Consider the following 21,733-nt stretch of genomic DNA (forward strand, 5'->3'; position numbering starts at 1 on the left):
AAAAGTTACGTCACTGGTATAATTTTATCTTGAAATTCTGCAAGTCTACTCCACCTTTTTCTAGCATAGAGAAACAGGCAAAAATTATGAAAAATCATTGGGCACTGAAGTACTTAATATTAAAAGATCTGCTTCTGTATCATTTAATGTTTATTTTTTACCTCAGTATTTTCTGTATTGAGTTCTCTGTATCAGAAATCAAAACAAATAATTTCTGATGACCAGTAATACCAGCCTAGCCAGGATCCTGAAAAATCAATTGATCACTACTATTATGTGTATATTCTCTCTACATGTTTTGCACAATGAGTTAGCAAGTTTACTCAAGGCAGATGGGGTTAAACCCAATTCTCTGTGTTGGCTTAGGGCTTCTAACCTTCAACAACTCTAAACAATGGTTTTGGCCACCCATTTGTTTTGGAGCCTGGTGGAAACCCCTTCAAGAGAATGCTGTTTTCAAAGGGTAGGTGGCAGGTGTCTTTGCTGGTTGAATACCCAGATATGAGGAAAGGCAAACTCATTCATCAATTGAAATAAAAGGTCTCTGACTAAAATCTTTTAAAAGCCACGAAGCTCTCTTAAGTTATAGAGTAATTTTGAATGTGTCCTGTTCTGAGTGGCACCTCTTCCCCAAATGCTTTTCAATTTGTATCATAAAACTGCCCCCTGCTTGGCACGGAACAGCACCGTTTTGGAAGCCAGAGAAGCCTGTGGCCAAACTGGAGAATCAGGGAACATTTGCTTTCCTCTTTTGTCCCAGCATAAGGTCTGGCCATGTCCTGACTGCAAGTCAGGACCTGAACTCCTCTTTGTATATAAAACTAGAGTTCTACTCGCATGTGTATTAATATTTAGGTAAGCATGTAACATAGAGGTATTATATATATGATGTACTATATTTATTGTTAATACTGAACCATTCAGTAAAAAAAAAATGATTTCTCTTTTGTGCTCTTTTGTATCTTCCCTCTCTGCAGAGCAAAGCCATAAGTCACAATAACAACAGTACTCACAGTTTATTAAAAAGGGCTGGTGCTTTGATCTTAATGATTTGTTTTACTGGTGCTGGAATACAAGCAAGTAGCCATGAGTGTAGCTCATCTTTCATTCTGCAGTGATTGCTGTTTCTAGCAAAGGAAGAATGGGCTGGAATGAGACTGTAAATAGCTTATTTTTAAGGATAAATGTTTTACTTGTACACAATACTAAAGTCTGAAAAACCTCCTAAATGATCTTACATTATTGCAGGTTGTCACAATGTTGTTATCACAATGATGTTATTGTGAGTGAAGCCCATGGCAGGACTTGATAATCTGCTCCTCACTTTGAAATCTGATTTCTGCAGTTAGTAGCTTTCCTTTTGCTTCTGCTTATTAAGAATCTCATTATATTACATTAAATATTTATCTTTGCATTAAAATTTCTGTTCTTAATCAGCAAGACAATAGACCTTATTATCTAATCCTATTGAATTCAGTCTGACTCAAGCAAATCCTGAGGTATTATGCAAAGTATAGATGGCACTAAAATGGAATTAAGAGTTTTACTGAATTTGAACTTTATTGTTCATTGTTTGCCCACACCCAAATGTCCAGTGCCTCCCATTTACCTGGATGATTTTTATTATTTTTTTTCTACACGTAGTTTTATGTTTGTGCATACAGAGTTCTTCACTGGATTAATAAAAAGTATTCACAAACATGTAGGAGAATCAGCTTTTGTATGGTCAAATCAATATTCATTCCTTGAGAAAGACAAAGGTTAGATGTACTTTATCAAATGCTTTTAAGCATTTACTGCACTGGATATTTGTGGAACTTCCCATTCTTGATGGGTCATCCCCATTCTTATCTATGCGCTCACTCAATGCATGACTCCATATATTTGACCACATAGTCTTGTAAAATCCCATCAAATTGATCTCCATTTTATTCAAAATCTACTTCAAAGTAGTCTTATTTCTTAATTATTTTAAATCTCTCTGTTTATTCACTCTTAAAAATACTGCAGATTTTTCTTCAGTTTCAAGAGCTCTTGAAACGCATGGAAGATAAACTCTGTTTCCTGACACTAATGTTTTCATTTAGGCAAATAGTCTCCTTAACTCTAAATCCTCAAGTAGGTCCTTGAAAGTGACATTCACACTGAGATCGTATGTTAACAAATAAACTGCTTGTGTAAAACCTACTTGACTAGCAACCTCTCCAAAGGCCACTAATGAGCAAAGAGTACATTATTCCTGCAAAGGGCCGAAATTATTTATGTGTAGATGTCCCAGTTTGAGACAAATTTGGAGGAAAACGTCTGAAATGAATGTATCCTCTAATAGAAGGTAGATTTCAGCACCCCCTCTCCCCACCAGGTTCAGAAAGCAATTCCTCGGAGGAAAGTGAAAAAAGCTATTTATTTAACAATCAGGGTGCATGCAGACACCAAAAAAAAGAATGAATAATGTTAAATAATGAAACCTCTCGCTGAGGAGAAGACCTAGGAAGATTCAGAGTTCTTTGTAGGTGTGGCTCTGCCCTCTCTGGGTGTGGGGTTCGGTGTGGGCCTCTCCGGGCTGCAGTGTGGGGCCTCCCGGTGATGTTCTGGTGTTGCTGAAAGGTCCAGAAGAGAAGAAGAAGAAAAACCAAAGTCCCAGGAAAGGTTCTTGCCTCAGCTAGCAGGCTAGCCAAAAAGCAAAGAATTTTAACTCTCCATCTCTCCTGAGAAAAGGAGCCGAGTGCTGGGAGCGAGAGCGAGCGAGTTATTTGTGTTTTTGAACACGGGCCGCAGAAGGAATTCCACCGGCTCCTCCCCACCCTTAAAGGTGCAGACTCGTGTCTGGCATAGAGCAGGCAATAGGGGGTACAGCATCATAAAGTCACCTTAAGACAGTAGACCTCTAAAAAGTACTTGAGTGAAAATTTAGAAACCAGGCCACTTTCCACAAAAGACATGAAACTCCCGGTCTGAGTTGCATCATTATCTTCTGCAAACAATGAATTGCAGCAGTTGCTGAGTAAATGCAAAAATTGCTCTTAATGGTTTCTTTTTCACATTTTAGGCCTGAGCAAGTATGTTCACTATGATTGAAAACTGTATATAAGCCCATCCTTCCCTGTAAATTCCACTTGAAAATTTAGAAGGGAAAAAAATGAAAGGAGAAAATAAAGGGACCAGGGTTCCCAGCCCAGCTTGTCCCTTTTGGTGTAGAACTAAGAAGTGAAAAAAAATATAGGCCTGGTGAAAGTTCCAACTGTCCCAGAAATACTTTTCCTCAGGCACCAGCAGAGGGCAGTTAGAGAGGAGAAAGAGGACAAGAGGTATGTAACACAGTACATGTTGTGAAAGTCATATACAAATCAGTGCAGTTAGTCCCAAATACAAATATCAGTCCATGCTTAAATACTGTGGTTTCAATTAAGGATTTAAGTGGAGAGAGATCCCAGAGTTTACACCTTGCTTTAGTAATCAAAGCCTTATCCCCAAGACCTAACAGGTCACTTCATTCTGAAGCTCTGTTTGGGTTTGTGGATGAAGAGTCAAAAAGTTACCTTGGCTGGAAGGATCTGTCTTAAATACCTTGAGGTAATTTTGCCAGACACAAAGAGAAAAACAGAACCTTGCTTTGATTGTGATAGTAGTATAATAGTAGTTCATTAAAACTGGGGCAAAAAAAATGATGCCTAGAATAATTGGCACTATATGTGACATTAAATATTTCATGAACTCCCTACATAGAACTGTAGATGTTAAAATTTTATCTACTCATGCAGATCAGTAAATAAAAATATGCTTAATTATTAAGCATCTCTCTTTATCACTTTAATTACAGAAACAACCTTTCTGGAGGCTGTTTAGCAAAAAAGCTGATTACCATATCTAAACAAATTTAAAACTCTTGAGGGAAAAGACATGGATCTTTTTATTTAGTGCTTTAATAGGACCAAATTTGCCTAGACATACAACAAAAGAAAAATGGAGAAACAATAACCTGTACAGAAAAACTTGTAGCTTATGTTTGTCAGTAAGCTCGGGTGTGGGTAAACATATTCTGAAGTGTTTGGATAACCCAGGTCTAGAACTGCACTGGCAAAAAGGAATCACTAATAGTTTCCATCATCAAACTGGAGTGAAAATCCTTGGCTTTAATAGCTGAGGACCTAGACTGGCACGATTACACAATAAATAAAAATGTATATTCAGTATTTGCCCTTGTAGAATTTGTAGACTGCTGCCATGTAGGGGTTTCCACAATCACCACTTTTTATCCCAAGACTCAGTACAGGAGAATTAGTCTCATACACCAACTGTGTTGGGAAGAGGACTTCATAATGGCTTCTTCTGCAAATGTACATGCATACAGACATGCACCCGTGTGTGTACATGTATTTATAGACACACACACATTTATATACATTTATGCGGGCCATTTATCTGGGCAGATCCTGTCAATTCTTACAGCTCTGCCTTTTCTGTTGCTGAGTTTTCATCTTTGTGTCTTCTTTGTCTCTTTTCTTCCAGGAACTCAGTTCCTATGCCAGTGCACCAGTCACGAGCAGTCCCTTCCAAGTTTCTTTTGTTAAGAAACTGCTTAGCTGCAGTTTCCTCCAAATGCTTTTCAGACATCTGTTACATTCTGTCAGCTGGTAGATACCTCAAAATCTGAACCTTCTACATGGCTTTTCTATGTGGTCTTTATTATTTCTCAACTCAGTTTGAAATCTCCTCTGAAGAGCATTGGTCAGTGCAGTACCTGGCACTGTCCTACAATGGTGCAGACTGGTACTGTAGGGATTTCTCTGTCAAAATTCCTTTCTGAAGAAAATGACGTGCAGTATAAAACCCTGCAAAAATTGCATTCCACCAACTGCTACTGTAGAGACTACACATCTGTGTGAAGTATAAGTAAACAAGCATAAGTAAAGGAGCAATTTCTCTTGTTGTTTTCACTGATGCCATTTGATGCTGTTCTAGTACATCTTTAGTCAATGCAAGCATCTCCACAATTTCAGAAGTGTGACTTTCCTCCTTGCATTTTTAAGTATGTAACTAGTTTAGTCATCTACTCCATTATATAAGCATATAGCTGAGAAGCAAATTATTCACATTTGGAAACTCATCTGTGGGGTAAATGAATACCATGCCTGAGTTTAACAGGTTTGTGGGTCCAATTGCTCTTCATTAAAGCTAGGCAATTCTTGTGAACTAGGTTGCATTTACTATCTTAGAATTGCCTCCAAATTACGGTGAAATTATCTTTGGTCAGAGATTCCAAATGATCAGATGAACAGAAGATAGTAGCCCATTTCCTCCTGCATATTCAGTGCTGCCTAGCTGAATGTTTAGTCATCAGCATACTTCAATTATGGTATTGCTCTAATTTATTTTGTTAGTGTTCTTCATTTTGACTTAAAGTCATTCTGCTTTTGGGAAAAGTACACCAACAGCCCATTTGATCACATTAAGTCACTGTATAATCTCTATAAAGGTTTTATCCTGCTCATCCTAGAAAGTTCATTTTTGTCTCGAGAGCATTTGATGAGAAATTCTTCTCCCACCAACTCTCTGTATATATATTGCAATGCAGTCCTCTATTTCCCTCTTCCCAGCATACCCCTTACGGATAGATATTTTCTGATATAAAACTCTTTCAGAGGAAGATCTCTGACCAGCCCTTTTCAATGTAATTTGTAAAAAAGGACAGAATTATGTGCCTATGTGGTGGCAAAGCTTTTGTTCTTGTGCTTGCTTAGTGCAGTACACACTGTAAGCCACACTCGTGGTTCAGGAGGGCAGGGCCCCATCACTGGTCAGTCTGGGGTTCTTCACAACCTGTACCTTACATGATGGAGTTCAGCCTCCTGCCTGCAGTGTTGCCTTCAAGACATGTCGAGTTTTAAATACCTGAGATTTCAGTTTGTGTGAGAATTACCTTTCCAGTGATGGTACAGTTTTCTATACATAATCCCACAGATAAGACAAATCACTATATACAGAGTTAGGGTTTTGGAGGGATATATGTGAAACCTCTTAAAATACAAGACAGACTGAAAACTGCCTGGTTTAAGAAGTTAAAGACAACTCACTGTAGTGTCTTGCAGCATACCCTTTCCTAGTTTATTCCCAGTTGTAGAATCTCATTTCTTTTTCAAGATGCATTTTCCTGAATTGGGTCATTCATGTAGGCATAAATCAGGTCACTGCAATTTATTTGTTATCTTGCAGGGAAGCTTGACATTTTGTCTCACCTTCCTGAGTATGTTATTTTATTAGGCTATCCTTCTAGCAAGTGATTGATCTCACTGCCATTTCCTTTTGCTTAACGTACTCCTCCCTCAAGCTCTAATGACTTTTTTTTTTCTGTGTGTATTTACTTTTCCCCAGCCTAGGAATTTCTGCATTTACTTGCTATTTTTACCCTGTAGAGCTTCTTGTGCCATTCTTTTAATGTTAACAAGGGGGAGTTTAAATCCATTGTTCCTGGATTTGGCTTTGTAGTTATTTCATGAGTTGATGCCTTTTGATGGTTAGCTTCAGGGAATTTGTATTCCCCTGCTTCATTATCTGTTTCCCCCGCAGGTGAGACAGGCGTTGCTTCATATTTTTGAATTGCAATTACATGACAGTACCTATTTCTCAGTATTCAGCAGATTCCAGCTCCCCTAAGGTGCCTGGGAGCTGTAATTAAAGATAGTGAGTGAATTTTAGTGTCAGGATTTTGCACCAGATTACGTAGCGTCTCTGTGATAGCCCAAACAATGTACTGATGCAGTGATTTACCACTGGCTTGCATGCTCCCAGCTCTCTTTTGTGATCAAGATGTATGATAATCAGCTTATCCTTGCTACTCCATTAGAAATCACTGTGCATTATGGACTGAATGCCAAGCTGTGTTAGGCACAGAGCAGGTTTGGTTAAACATGCAGTAACCTGGCTGAAACCAGAGATGTGGTTGTATCGAACCAGACGTAACCACACAGTGAATATGTGGTGATACAGTAGCAATCCCTTAGAGGAGAATACAGATTAGTGGGTGAAAACACTGCTACTGCTGAACTCTTGTGGTCTTTCTGACTCTGGGGCAGGCTGAGAGCTGGACCACAGCCTGGGTCTGCATCCTGGGTCTGCATCCTGGAGGAGCAAGGTGGCTGTGCAAGACTGCAAGTGATGAAGTGGATGGACTCTGGTCCCTTCCACTGAAATGGTTTTATTTAGCCCTATTTGATCATAGAATCGTAGAATGGCTTAGGTTGCAAGGGACCTTAAAGATCATCTAGTTCTAACCCCCATGCCAGATCATCTCCTTTATTTACCCAGCTCTGCTTGCAAAGCGGGAGCTGAAAATGTTTAAATATTTCAAATGATTTCTGTATTTTCTTTGGAACTGTTGTTAATCCGTGTAAGCTGTTATGATTCAGAATTTACTGGCATCAAGCCCTTTTCAGATAAGTACTAAATAATATACTCAGAAACATGATTCATTCATATGCTTTAGAAAAAAACCACTTAATTCAGCTCGTGTTCTTCCAGTTCACTCCCTGAACATGAAAGATTACTATTTTAATTGAGTTTACAGATAGCTCTACTTTGTTTGTGGCATTTGCTGTTTTCTATATTTTTCTTTCCTTTTTCCTCTCTGTTCTCACCCTTCCTCTTTCCATGCCCTTTTCCTCTCCTTCTTTCTCTCCTCACATTCACACTTTCTTCAATTACATGTGTAACACACACTTCTCTTTTTAATTTTGTCAATTTGAAATTCCTTTCTAATGGAGGAAAATTATCTGATTTCATCATGAGAAAAGTGAAGCGGAGCAAATCCAAAGTTTATTCTTTTAAGACTGGAAATGAAAGTGAAAGGCATAGTAATTGATTTTGCTGCATCCAGTACTTTCAAAATACCTCTCTGGTAATTCTGATCTGACCCAAGACCAAAATTACAATGACAGCTTAATATCCAGGGATTCTAGTCAGGTATTCTCTTCGCAAGCTGTGAATTTAAGATTCTCAGGTATTTACAACTAAAAATGGGCTCTTAGTGTTTCTCTCTTCTCACTCCATGTTTTTTCCTTTTCCCCCCATTCACCTCATCATTAGTATTGTTTGTGCTACTGTGTTGTTCTAGCATAAAGTGAGCAGGTTTTCATGCTGATGAGAGTATGAAAGGTCAGTTAAGTAGCATCCATGCAAATGCTGTATTGACTTCAGGAGGATAAACTTTAGCACAACTATAGCTACATACCAAAAGGCTTTCATGGGAACCAGTAAAATTAGTCCCAAAGAAGCTGTGTAAGTGTGGCTAGCTAGGAATTAATCTTTCAGAATTAATTAATTCAGAATTAATATAGAATGGCTTAGGCCTTTTTTCTCCATACAATTAAGAACTCAGATTCCAAATTTTGATTTTTAAAGGAAGTGATTTTCAGAGAGCATAATCCTGGCAACCTTTTTGAATACAGGTGTTGCTGCACTGGTGAATGTCTCAAGCATTGTCTGTCCCTGAGGCTTCTGAGGAGGTTGCAAAATGTCTCTAATGTCTGACTAATTAATTTTACCTAGTGGAAGAGTTTTCTCCTTCTCATTACTAGGAATAGCAAATCCTTTTCAGAATAAATGTAATATCCTGGTTTCAATGATACTACATGTCAGAGGGCACCAGTGGTTAATGAGACAAGATTTTGAAATGTTCTTAATTTTGTCTCTTTATTATAAGCATATTTCTTTCCTTCCAGTAGCACTAGGCTTCCTAGTGAAATAGAAAACAGGATCATTATCTGTATCACTTTTACCAATTTACAAAATCTTAGTTATTACCTCTATTCATCTCTTTTTCTGTATGTGCAGTACAGCTCACTGAAATCTTTCTTCTCTCTCCCCGTTAGTGTTTTGATTTATCATTGCTCTTGCGCTGTTCCAACTAGATAGCTTGAAGGATGAGTGTCTAAAACTGAGCAGTGTCCCAAAAGGACAATATGGGTTATTTTCAGATATTATTTTCTGCTATGTGGTATGTTATAGTTGAGGTTACTGAGGGACTTTTTTTTAACTGGTTGTATTTCTGGTCAGAAGACTGCAGTCTTGGAGCCCTGACAATTAATTTCTGTGCGCATTAATTTACATTTATCAATATGAACACTGAACCTGAACACTCTCCCTGATTTTTTTTTAGGGTATAACATAGATCTGCTCAGTCTTGGGTATCTTTCAGTATATGCCTATTTGACTGAAAAACTACCAGAAGCCATATACATCTATGCTTGCATGACTACTCATGTCCTTAAATAACCAGGTATAAAAACCAGAGTCTGATGCTTCTGCTTTTTTGATCTTCATGTCAAGTACTTCAGCTTTTTGAAAGTTACACTGTGTTTAAATTTTCAAAGAACTATGTAAAACAAAGAAAATATAAAAGGTGAAGTAGACATGACAGAGTAATTTTGTAAAGATTCTGCCATGTCTTTCTTGATACTGTAAGTTTCAGGTTCTATAGAAGCAGCTTGTTTTTCCAGTTCCATGTTTCTCTCCTGTCCTTTCTCTTTAGCAGTCTGCCTCCAGCAGGACAGTGCAGGCAGTTTCCCTGCATGTACCAAGGACTCTGGCTAGCTTTAAACAAAACAAGTCACAGATCCTGAGGTTGCCTGAGGACGAGGACATGACACTGCCCGTGTCCTTGTGTCTCAGCTTTCTTCCTCCCAGCACAAACTGGTGATGCCCAGACTGCATTTGGGAGCAGCGTCAGGCACAGCTGGACCCAGCACTGTCCCTGGGAAGTCTCTGGGGGTGCTGGTTGGCAGGAACTAGCACTGCACCAGGGAGGGTGCTCACTGATCATGCCTATGGCCGTGTCCCATTGCTTCAGCCAGGGTCAAAGGCCTTTTCCTGCTATAAATGACACCCAAATGTCTGAGCAAGCAATACAAAGGAAAAGAAAACTGGTTCTCACTTTTCTTCTTTTGAGTGAGTTTAAATTACAAAGGAAGAAAAGTCATTAGAGCAGATCCCTTTCCTACTGAAACGCCAGGCTAGGAAACAGGGCTGGAGTCCCTGATGCATGCAATTCATCCCTGAGGCAGGAGCAAACCTTCTTTTCATTTTCTGACTCCAGTTTAAGTTCCTGGATGGCCTAGACCTTGACATATCTTCCAGAAGCCAGGAAGCTGCTCTGCTTTCTTCTGCATGCTGCCATGATAGCCCTGGGTCTTTTAGATCAGCTCACACACACCCCTATACCATAAGGGATTATCCTGGAAGAGAGAGTTCTTTTCTGCCCTTCTGGGTCACTTTTTCCCTGCTGTGTCTCAGAGTGCAGGACAAGCAGAATGAGGGCTGCAGGCTCAGCTGTTGGATTTGTTTCTCATGTAATGAAGTGAGAAGTGGATGGGAAGACTAGAGGGGGTTATATTGTAAAATACCACTAAGCCATTAAACTGCTCACGTACTAAATAGTGAGACCTTTATATTAGCTAAACACTTTGTTTTGTGTGATAGCAGGAAAAGTGTTCCATAAATTTAAATTTTATTTTTATTCTGAAAGCTGTCCGCTGCAATTTTTGAGGTGTGGTCAGGGGATAACATGATGATGTTTTTTAATGCAAGAGATGTCATGAGTGTCAAAAGGTTCCCTTCTTACCTTAAAAATCAAGCTCCAGTAGCACATGAGAGTTAATTTCTTGGTCCCAGCAGCTTGAATCAGATTACCAGAGATATGGACCTAAATTCTGGTGAGCTACCTAATGAGAGTGTGGAGCTATTCTAGGTGAGGCAACAGAAAGTACTAAGCACAGGAGAAGACCCCAGGATATCCCTGCTCTCTAGAATTCATGTCCTTCCCTCTAAAAAGCAGCCATGTGGAGCCCCATTCTGAGGGTGTACATGATCATGCTTTACTCTTTCACAGTGTAATGGTTGCACTTACTCAAAAATGAGATGTGGGAGGTTCAAATATAAAGGCAAGTGTCCTGACTGTGGAGGTAAGGTATTCTGGGTGTAGAATAACAGTGGGGGCTGTGCCACTGTGTGACTGGGAATGTGGGAGTCTCGCCACCAGAAGGAGAATCCAGGCTGCTGGAGGTATGACTTATTGCTGTCTCTGAATTGCTGCAGAGCAGAAGATGGAGCTGTAGATATAAGAGTGCCTACGCTTGTTTACACTCCAGAAACATTGCAGTAGAAATGCAGGCACTGGATGGGTTTAGGCATCTCCCAGTTATATAACTGCTGCCAACATTGAACTTAGACCCTTATGTTCTACCTCAGTAAAATTCTAAGTAAAATTCTTTTTTAGCCTTTGTTTGTTCTTGCCCCAAATCAATTAGCTGCAGCTCAGCAGAGTTTGATTTTCTAATCCAGCTATGCTTAATCATTGATGTAAAACAAGATTTCTCCCCCCCCCCGGATTCTTTTCTAATGGTTTCTTATTTCTTGCCCTCAAAGTGTGTGCCTGAATTCTCTGCATGCATTTGTAAGGGCTTTCCCGCTTACAGAAGTGTTTAATCAAAGAGAATGCTATCAGCAGGTGGTTAGCATTGAATGTCAGCAGCTACTTCATTTCTGACATCTCTTGGGAAAAAAATTGTTTCATTACCATGCAAATGATGTTAGCCTTCCTTTCCAAGATCCATTGTCACATGGTGTAACATATGGTACACAGAACTGTGCTCACAAGATCTATGCAGCAGAGGGAACACAGTTCTGCTTTCTTTTAAGGCCTTCAGTTTTTCTTTAGGTTGTATCAGAAATACCATGAGGCCTTTAACAGCCTATGCCAGACAAAAGAACCAAGCAGCTTTAATGGGTGCTATTATCTTTTTGGAGTATGTCTGAGATCTGAATTACTCAGTTGATACATAGAGTGGCCATCTCTTGAACTACACCAAAAAAATTGAAGCTGCTGGCCTCTCCTGGGAATTTTTAAAAGTTCCAATCATGGTAGTTGGAACTCAACTTTTCCAAGGGCCGTGAAACCCTGTAAGTAGACTAGGATAAAACAAGTCTGATTCATCAGAGGACTGGAGTACAGTTCAGTGACATCAGTGAGACTTCAGGATGTGTCTAGAATTAAGCATATGTTTGAGTGAATTGTTAACCTCAAGTGTGTGTGATCAAGTGCTTTGCTGACTCAGGGACAAGACATTCCTTGCAGCTTGTTGTTTTCCACTTTGCCATCTGGGAAGAGGCAGCTTGACAGCATGTGGGCTGTGTGAGACATTGCATTTCTGAAAGGGTATTAACAGCTTTGAAGTTTCCAGGTTCTCTGAATCAGGTATTTTTTCTCTTGCAGATTTTACTTGGGTAGAATAACCTCACTGTAGTGTCTGAAAGCAAACTTTCAAGGCATTTTGGCGGGTTATCAGTCAATCTATGTCTAAGTAAATTAATCTCATGTTTTAGTGGAACTACTAAAGACGCAGGTGGAAAGCTTTACAGAACCTGCAGTTTTGGGAGCATGAAAGTGCCCCTTCCAGATATTTTAGGAAGTCCCTTTTGAGCAACTGGACAACTGTAAGAACCCAAATTTGCAAACACTTTTAATCTGAGTCATCTTTGCTAGACCGATTTTCTGAGCTGGGGGAGCACATCCCTACTTATATGAAATAAATGTTGTTACAGGCTGTTCAGTCAACAAACTCTCTTGCTTCAGCCAGGTAACACAAAAGAGTGGGTAATACAGACTTGTTATTGCATTTGTGGGAGAAGCACAAGACATACAATACTGATCCCTCAGTATTCTCCAAGTGATTTTAATTTCCCAAAAATACTAGGAGCTCACCTGAAAAATCTTCCACTCCCCCCCTTCTGTTCAGCACACAACCCCACTGCTCCAATCCAGTACCCTTCCAGTCTGCCCTCACTTGACTTAAAAGCCATTTCTGTGCCGCTTTGTATTTCTCACGAATGCATACAGAGGACTAAATGTTTATTGTAACAATTTGCATTTCTCTGTGGGTACTCTTATATTTTTTTCATTCTTTTCCAGTGACAAAATGTTCCCAGCCTTTGGATTTGGAGCAAGAATACCCCCAGAATACAAAGTAGGTGCCTAAGTGTAATTTTCTAATTTCCTTGAGTTATGAGGCACAAAATGAGGGAGAAATGGTGCAGGGCAGGGCAGGGGCAAATGGGAATAGCTCCTCTGCTTGTTTTCTTCCATCTGGCTTTCTCACCCAGTGATACCTCACTGAAAACAGAAATCAGGCAGGGCTAGACTTAAAATAATTGTTTGAGACCCAAAATATTTTGTGGTATTGGCAAAGCTTTGTTAGTGGATGCTAAGAGGAGAAATGATGTTTTGATCATCCCTTGTCAAACATCTTCCTGAAAATAAATACTTGAGAAGAATTTTGCTCTGTGGCAAATCTCAGTGTCATGGTGGACATGGTCAATACCAGGAAGAGAAATGCAAGAGCATGTAGCCATGCTGGAGAGAAGTGGTACCTATAAACAAAAAAAAAGAGTGCTCTGCAGTGATGCTGCAATTGTGAGCATAAATATGCCATCTGGTAGGGTTGGAGTGTAGACAGTGATGAGAAAGAAGGAGTATCCAACAGAGAAAGGCCTAAGAAGAAATAAGTAGAAATTCAAATGCTTTGTTGCACAGAGGTAGTTCTGCACAGATAAGTAATCAAAATCTAGGTGGGCACTCTGCAACTCAGATACTGTCTGGAAAAGAGAAGTATTAGCCATCTGATCATGCAGATTTCATCCAGTATCCCCGTATGCCCTGCTCTGGGCTGTGTCTCTGGGCTGTGGCTGGGGCAGGGAGGTGAACACTGGCCAAGTGGGAATTTCTGAGAGGGATTGTGTGCATTCAGCATTGTAATGCATGAATCAGCACATGAAAAAAATGCACCAGTGTGTTCCTCAGAGCTTGTAGGTTTGGTACCTGCAGAAGAACAACAGTAGTGATGTACAGCAAATTTGATATGTGTCTTGCAAACAGATGTCTAAGGTAAGTTAACATATATTTTAACAACATTGCTTTCTAAGCTTGTCTGTGCCTGACAAGGTGTTTTGTCTTGCTTTGTTTCTGAAGTGTAACACTAGCGTTAATGCTTTCTAAAGTCAGAGACAGCTTCCAGAACTCTGATATACATTTTAATGTGGTATTATGAGCTCAGAACATATGTGTCTGTTGTATGTTTGATCCAACTGCAGCAGCTGACAACCATCACTGCTATTTAAGGTGGTGTACCAGGGCCTGGTTGTTCCATCATCTGTGAGGTGACCGTCAGTGCATGGGGGAAAACTTGCAACTTTTTCAGTTGTAGAGAGCCATCCTTATCTAAGGACTTCTTGAAGGAAGGTGTTACTGTGCCAGCTGAAGTCTTTTCAGTGGTTTCCAGGTGACAGAAGTATAATAAAGTTCACAGCATAAAACTGCTCTTCCCAGCCAGAATAATCAGCTGGTGGCACTGATGCTTCAGATCACATGAGCCTTTTGGCAACATACCAGTTTTGTTAGACCCCAGTATCATCCTTCTCAACTGATTGTGAGAGCACATTTCAGGTGTTAGCTGGAAAACAGATGTCTTGCCAGAAATTAACTTTGGTGGTCTGTGTAATCAGATATTCATTCCTAAAATCACCAACACCAATTGATTTTCTGCTTTGGCTGAATTAGTGTTTGGATAATTTCCTGACAAATACCCTTAAGAAACTCAGAGACTTGCAATGAACTTAGTAGTGCACGCATGAATGAAGAGTCTTATCCCATAGCATGAGCTCTCCTGAACAGTCTGCCTGTTGCTAACTTCTCAAAGCAAGAAAAGGATGATTGAGGGCCTTCAGATTTTGAAAAGTAAGGGTAAACTTAGAAGATGGGGCTGCTTGCTTGTGGATTACATATATGTGACTAAATAAAAAAGTCCCAAAGTAAATGGAGATGCAGGTGAAGACCAGAACAACATCTTTAATCTCTGCTATGGAAACTTCTGACAGAAAGTGACAAAGACAAAATGACATGACTTCAGCTTACAAACATAATAAAACCTTGAAGAAGACAAGAACCATGTTGCAGGGGACTAACTCTTCTGGGCAACAGATGGGGACAAATAATCAGCTCGGTGTCTGTCATGGGCACATCCAGCTGGAACCGCATGAGGAGTTAACAGTCATTTGTGCTACTGTTCAGTCCCGCCCTGTGATACCCTACACTGTCCAAAAAAGTATCTGTCTTCTTAAAATATCAACACTTTTGAGTCCCTGCTTGGCTTTGAACGCACTTCGGAATTGAAAGATACATCCTTCAAGAGTGAGGAGTCAGCCTCATCATGGTGCATTATTAAGTCAAGACCAATAAACCTGAAAATCCTTCAATAATTTAGTCTACACTGCTATAAAGTTAATTCAAAGCCAGCAATGGTGTTTGATATGGAACATAGCAAAGATGCATAGGAAACAGAGAAGAAACTGATAAAATTAGAAGTAACAGAGACTGTAGGAAAAAAGCACTCCCAAGTTTCTTCCTTAACTTCTTATTTCCTGCTGCAAAAATATGGTAACACTATAGACACTGCAGCAGTGGTGCAGATCTTGTGCTATTCAAATGATCTTTTCATGTTTTCAGTCACAGGTATTACAAGTCATACATACCATATATTTGTTTTACTAAAGGAGAGCAGTGCCACTGTAATAATTTACATCTTCAAATTTAGGTTGAATCATTATGAGAACATCTAAGCTCTGACCCCATCATGTGGATAAATCAGCTTCTCGTTAATTTAGAGTGTCTGTTTTCAAGCTTCCAGTCCTAATGAAGGGATCTAACCTGCTCATAGCATGTTGGTCTCCGCACTCCAGCATCTGGTCTTCTATTTGTTTCAGTAGACAGCAAATTGCTAGGGCTATGGAAGAAATTATTCCCACTGCCAAGGCTTCCTGAGTAACCATGGAGCCTCCATACAACGTAAACAACATAGCTTCTTTCCTGAACTATGTCAGTATCCATCTCTGCAGGCTCTTCATAAATCTCTTGATGTTGTACCCCTTTAAATCTTGTTTTTATTTATGCTTTCTACAGAATTTCCATTTCAAGAGCACACTGCTATGTTGTGTTGACTTTATTTTCCCTCATTTCCACTCCAAATGACACACTTCAACTGTTAGCAGAAAACCAGCAGTTTCTTAGTGGCATAAGGAATCTGTGGGAGTGAAGGAAGCAAGACTTGCCATATATATCATTCCTCATCAGTCTAGAGATCTTTCATCTAATATTTGACAATATGATCTTCTTCCACCAAGACCTGACAAACACGTCACCCTGCTCCTTGTTCTCAGAAAACCTCTGAGAGAAATATTCCCTTTGTGAGTTTCTATCATACAAAACTTGCAGAATGTGCCAGTTATTCCACAGCAGTGTCTACAACCCATGCCTTTATTTATTTTTTTTTCAATTAGAGGAAGCATCTGAGAAGTCTGATGTAAAGTGAAGAGGTGGCAGATAATATGGGCTTAGACACAGCTGTGAAAGGTCACAGTGAAGAGGAAGAAAGAAAGCAAACCACACACACTGACTTCTTAGCAGGCAGGACTCAAAGGAGCTGAAAAACCACACAGGAGCACAAGACTTACTGTTAAAATTAAAAGCAAGTTCAAATTGGGTTAACCCTATGACAGGTGTATTGCCATTAGTGAAGGCCTCTTTCCTAAAGAAGAATTGCAAGCTGACACATGAATAGATATTAAGCAATTTACAGTTTGTTTTAAGACAGCCCTGGTTATTTCTGTATTTTTAGTGAAAGCTTCATTCCCTGATTTTGCCATGAATGTGTGCTGGAGACAAACTCACTGCAGTTATAGACACAGTGCAGCATCTTTACAACCCTGACCTGCACTGATTTGTTGGACAGGTAAGAGACTTGAAAAGTGCTGTGGTCTTTACGATTCCTGCACTTTTCAGGAGACTGAAGGCCAAAATAAATGCAAACCTGACAAAAAAAAGAACCAGTAGAAGGATGTGTAACAGACCAAGGGACAAAGCAGAATTTGTCTCCTTAACCATGCAACTCGGATTTAGACAAGGAAACTGGACAGCATGCACAAAAATGAAGTATAGAGGAAAATAAATGGCCCAGCTTTGCCAAGCAGAAATGTGTACAATGTATCTTAGCGAGAAACACAAGCTGTCCAGCTCCCAAACTATTTGATTAATGAGCATTCTGAAAATAATAGCTTTTGAGCAAGAGTACTTGAAATTCATTAGTGTCTTAAGCTTTTGCAAAATATGCAGGCATTTCATATTTAGTTTTCTGACTGGCAGTGGCTTAATAGCATTCAGTTTATTCACAGATAAGTGTCCAACATAGTGAATTTTGGCATTTACACTTGTATGCATCTATTGTTCACGGATTTTTGACAATCTCTATTTAAATTATTAAGAAAGCATTCCTAGATGTCTGAATTTGTCAGATTGTTTGCCAAGTAGTCCTAGTACCATCACCATAGAGGAAGGCTGGAGCTATCTGGGACATGGAGGTTAATTTAAATGAATTCAACATTCTAGAGAGGGGGAAAAAGGATTACTAATTTTCAGAATTCATGCATCCATATTCAGCATTTGAAAATAAATAAAAACCATAGCTTCTTATTTTAAAAATGGAAATTCAGTTAAAGGGGTTTAAAAAATGTGTTGGCCAAAATAGAATAACAAGTTTCAATGAAACTTAAATAGAACGACTTTGCACAGTTCAAAAGCTTTCCAGCAAGTTGCTTTATCAATGTTGGGGGATTTATTATTTTTCAGATTCCAAGGTAGGGTTTTTGTTTGTGACTTGAACTTTCTGAGTTCATGAAATAATTTTTTGAGAAATCTCAAAAATTCTCATCAACTAGGAAATTCTCCTTTCCTTTCAGCCTAAATTAGAAAAACCTTTCTAGCAAGGGCCATGCTATGAGGATGAATTTCACTGCATCCCAATATAGGGGAAATAAGTTACCTTCCATGTTAAATCAGTGTGATTTTTCTACTGAAGTGGTCATAAGCATGTGGAAGTATGGTTATGATTCTTCCAAGAGACTCATGGGTGCCATCACATTGATGGAAAACTGCAGGTGTTTGTCACTGTGTATGTACAGACAATGGAGGCATTGTATGGTGGTAAGAAACAACATTTCTATAGCCTCTCTTAGCAAAAATATTCTGTACTGTTTATTTAATTGTCATATCCTCAGAAATGCTGTCACTGTAATCGGTATCATAATGTATGTAAGAGCTACTTATTTTACTTGTTAAAAACCTTTCAGGAGTTACCTGAGAAATAGTATGTTCCTGGTGTAGGAAGTTCCTGGACAGCTGTGGTTTAATAATCCTGCATCCATGATGGTATCTGCTAGAGAATGTATCTGGAGCCCTGCAGAGGGAAAAGACAAATACAGAGCCAAATGCATGTGAATGTCTTGAGCTACAGGCTTTGAGTGCAGTTCTGTGCAGCAGCCCAAGTCACGCCAGGCTGATCCCATGTAATCACCTCAGCATGCCAGCCTTTCTCTCTCCTTCTCTTTTATGGATTGATTTTATGGATTGATGGTAAGAGAGGAGGGCTGAGCAGAGCGTCAGCTTCATATTTGAAACTTAGTCCAGGGTCCATGACACACTCAGGGTTTTGTGAGGACATTCCTTAGTGTGAGGCTGACTTCCACCACAGACCATGGTCTGCAGTTCTTGGCAAAGTTCTCTATGCCAGGTACTGATGTAAAGCAGTCATTCTGTATTTGTGTGACCTGACATATTCCAGGATTTCCTGATTGTTAGATTGATCCACAATACAAACCACCCTCGTAAATTATATAAACATGCCTGTCTCTGAACAGCCAAGTGTCTTGTTGTTCCCCCAAGGTTTTCTCAGGCTTCAGTATCTTAGGTGTTCACACTTCTGCCTCCTTTTTGCCATTAGTTTATAAGTTCTGGGAGTGTCATTCAAGGGCTGTGTCACTCAGTATCAGAAAGATGCCACTTACCAGCTTTTGGTTTTCTGTCATCTGCATGGTTTGCCCTTTGGCCACAAAGCCCTTGCATGTTTAATTAGAAACGAGGGGGAAAAAACAAAAAGAAGGAGGGAAACTCATCACCTTGCACTGTTTAGAAAGCAAAAACATTAAATGTTTGATCCAAACCACCTTTTGATATGGATGAGCTTTACATGGAGTCCTATCAGCTAGTAGCCCAAGTACAGTAAGACCTTCAGTATGTGCCGTGAGTCTCAAGTCTCTGCTGGTTTGGACACTTCCGTTCTGGCCACCACAGGGAAGACAGAAAAGGGGCAGGTTAAAGCACAGTTGGCTTTACTTAAGAGAGTAGGGGATGAGTTCTGAGCATTTGGAGAAGCTCTTCTTTAAAAATAACTGCTGTTTACCTACCTTGGATCATGATTTCCTGTTTGTGAGCCATCATTGAGCTGCTCAAAGAACTTCTCTCCTTCACATTATACTTAAGTCTTGTTTAAATTGTGATATATTGCTCAGAGAGCATAGGAAACAAGCCAATGCTTCTGCACATTCATTGTGTTTCCTGTGCTGCCTTCAGGGTGCATTTTAACACTTGCTCCTAAAGCAAATAGCCCTCACAATGTATGAGGGCCATTTGCTTTAGGAGGATAGCAGCCAATGCTCAGATAGTATTATTTTTTTGGATCAATGTGCACATTGACTAGACTTGGGCTTTCCTTATTGGCCTGAACTGTTGTCTGCATTTTTCTTAAGTAATAACCTGGGTGCCGTAGCCCTGAACCAGATAAATTGTTTGCATTATGTGATTCTGAAAGAGGTATGGCAACAAAAGCACCCAAACCATGCTTGCATGTGAGATTAAAACACTGTATTCATAGCTTTTGAAAAGATTAGTATTTTCCTTTAGGTATAATTTCAAATGCATTTGGAATAAAGAAATAAAATCACTCAAGAGGCACAGTGTTGGAAGAATCAGTCTGCAATACATAAACATGCATTGCCATCCTTGCTTTTATAACACAGTTAAGGCAAAATACAGAAACTCTAAAGGAAGAAGAAAGGCTACTGAACAACAACAAAAAATATCAATGACTGAAAACTCCCATAACAGTTCTTGACAGATGCAATTACCTTTGGCCTGCAGCTGATCATGAGACTGGCAGATACCAGCTGGGCAAAGTGCACTGAGAGACATCCAGAGCAGCCAGGCAGAAGAGCTCTGGAGCACCTCTGATGTGTATTTGGCAGCCCTGATCTTCTGTGCTGCTCAATGAGGAACATAGATAGGGACTTTCTGCATTATCTTCCATGGCCAAGTAGGGTAGATTGAATGGCCCGCATAAAACCCTCTCTAAGACTGATGCTTGGTGTAGGCATACTGAATTCCTGGCTGGGCTGAAGTAACTGCAGACTTCTCAGTGAGGTTTTGCTTCATTCCTTTCCCATCATGGTAGAAATACTGCTTTATTTAACCTCTTAATAATGGTAGGCATCACTGTGGTAAGCAAGGCTACCATATGATGGGGAAATTCAATTTCTCTACAAAAATCTCTCTTTGGCAGTAATTAGCCAACTTAACTTACACCACTTCACTTTCACAGAAGCTTCTCTGTAGTCACATATTTTATCTACGGGTCCCTTAGCCATAGACCAATTTCCATACTGTGTTGTCAAGTCTAAACTAGCAAATGAAACGGCAACATCCAACAAATAAATCTCTTCCTGCAAATAATCCTGGTTCCATTGTACAGGAGGTTGCTTTCCGTATCACTGTGAAGATCCTACAGAGATCTATAAAGCTTTAAATGTGTGTAATTGCAGCTAGCTATATATATATATGTATAAATGTATAAATGCCTTCTTAAATCTGGGATGATATACCAAAATACAACTTTAAATTATGCAAGTTACCTGCTAAGCTCTCAGTCATATCCACTTTTTGCAAGTCAAATATATATATATATGTATATATATATTTTTTTTTTTTTTTTTCACACATTATGCATTGCCAGACAAAATCTGGGATTTTTCATTCAAGAAAATTTAAGACAAAATTAAGAGACTGGGCTTCAGAACCAAAGAAATTAAAAGGATTCAAGACTTTTCAGTGATCAAAAAAAGAAATAAAAAGGAATCTGAAAAAAAAAAACTGCAGGAAAGAATAAACATTAAAGAGGAATTCTGGAACTGGAGACTTACAGTGCCTAGCATTATTTAGGCATACAAAAGTCTTGTATTGTTTTCCCAGAGCACCAAAGACAAAATACTTTGTTTTGTTAGAAAATCAACAACTTTGTTGTATTCACAGTGATTTCTTTTAGAAAACTGCTCTGTAGGATTTAATGATAGATTGAGAGAGAGAGATAGAGATTGGAATATTCACTACATGCAAGGAAAACCAAGAGTCTTCAGGGGGTTTTTTTATTTATTACCCCCCAGACTAATCTAACTTTTTAACCAACTTAGGCTCCTTACACTTCTTACACTACTATTCCACAGTGGATCCTTGATTTCTCTGGAGAATTACTTTCCCAGTACTCCTTGGCCTTAGATGAGGAACTGTTCACACAGTGAGGTCAGGATGCAGAAGAGACCTGAGTTTCTGCTCTCAGTGCTGTATTATAACCTGCTTTCTCTCTCCTGCAGTCTGAGATGCTGAGCTAGGGAGAGGTGGCATTGAAATCACCTCTGGAATAGATTCCTCTTCTATGCCCAGCACTGATAGCCCAATTCTGTCACCATATTTATATGATTTTTTATGTATTTGGGTGGGTTTTCTTTGTGCCATCTTGTTGTTATTTTGTTG

The 21,733-nt window shown here is 39.4% G+C and overlaps 1 protein-coding gene across 3 annotated transcripts in view; it reads left to right on the plus strand.

The window, feature by feature from the left end:
* Nucleotides 1-21,733, plus strand: part of CPNE4 (copine 4) — a 230,188-nt gene that overhangs the window by 193,857 nt on the left and 14,598 nt on the right. For all 3 annotated transcript variants that reach the window (XM_042043748.1, XM_042043746.1, XM_042043747.1), the window contains one exon: nucleotides 12,962-13,016. In XM_042043748.1, coding sequence (XP_041899682.1) covers nucleotides 12,962-13,016 — 55 coding nt within the window. The remainder of the gene's footprint in view (nucleotides 1-12,961; nucleotides 13,017-21,733) is intronic.

The sequence above is a fragment of the Corvus kubaryi genome, unplaced genomic scaffold (assembly GCF_017639235.1).
Source record: "Corvus kubaryi isolate FWS band 111438036 unplaced genomic scaffold, C.kubaryi_AGA036_p1.0 37398, whole genome shotgun sequence".
Taxonomy (NCBI): Eukaryota; Metazoa; Chordata; class Aves; order Passeriformes; family Corvidae; genus Corvus; species Corvus kubaryi.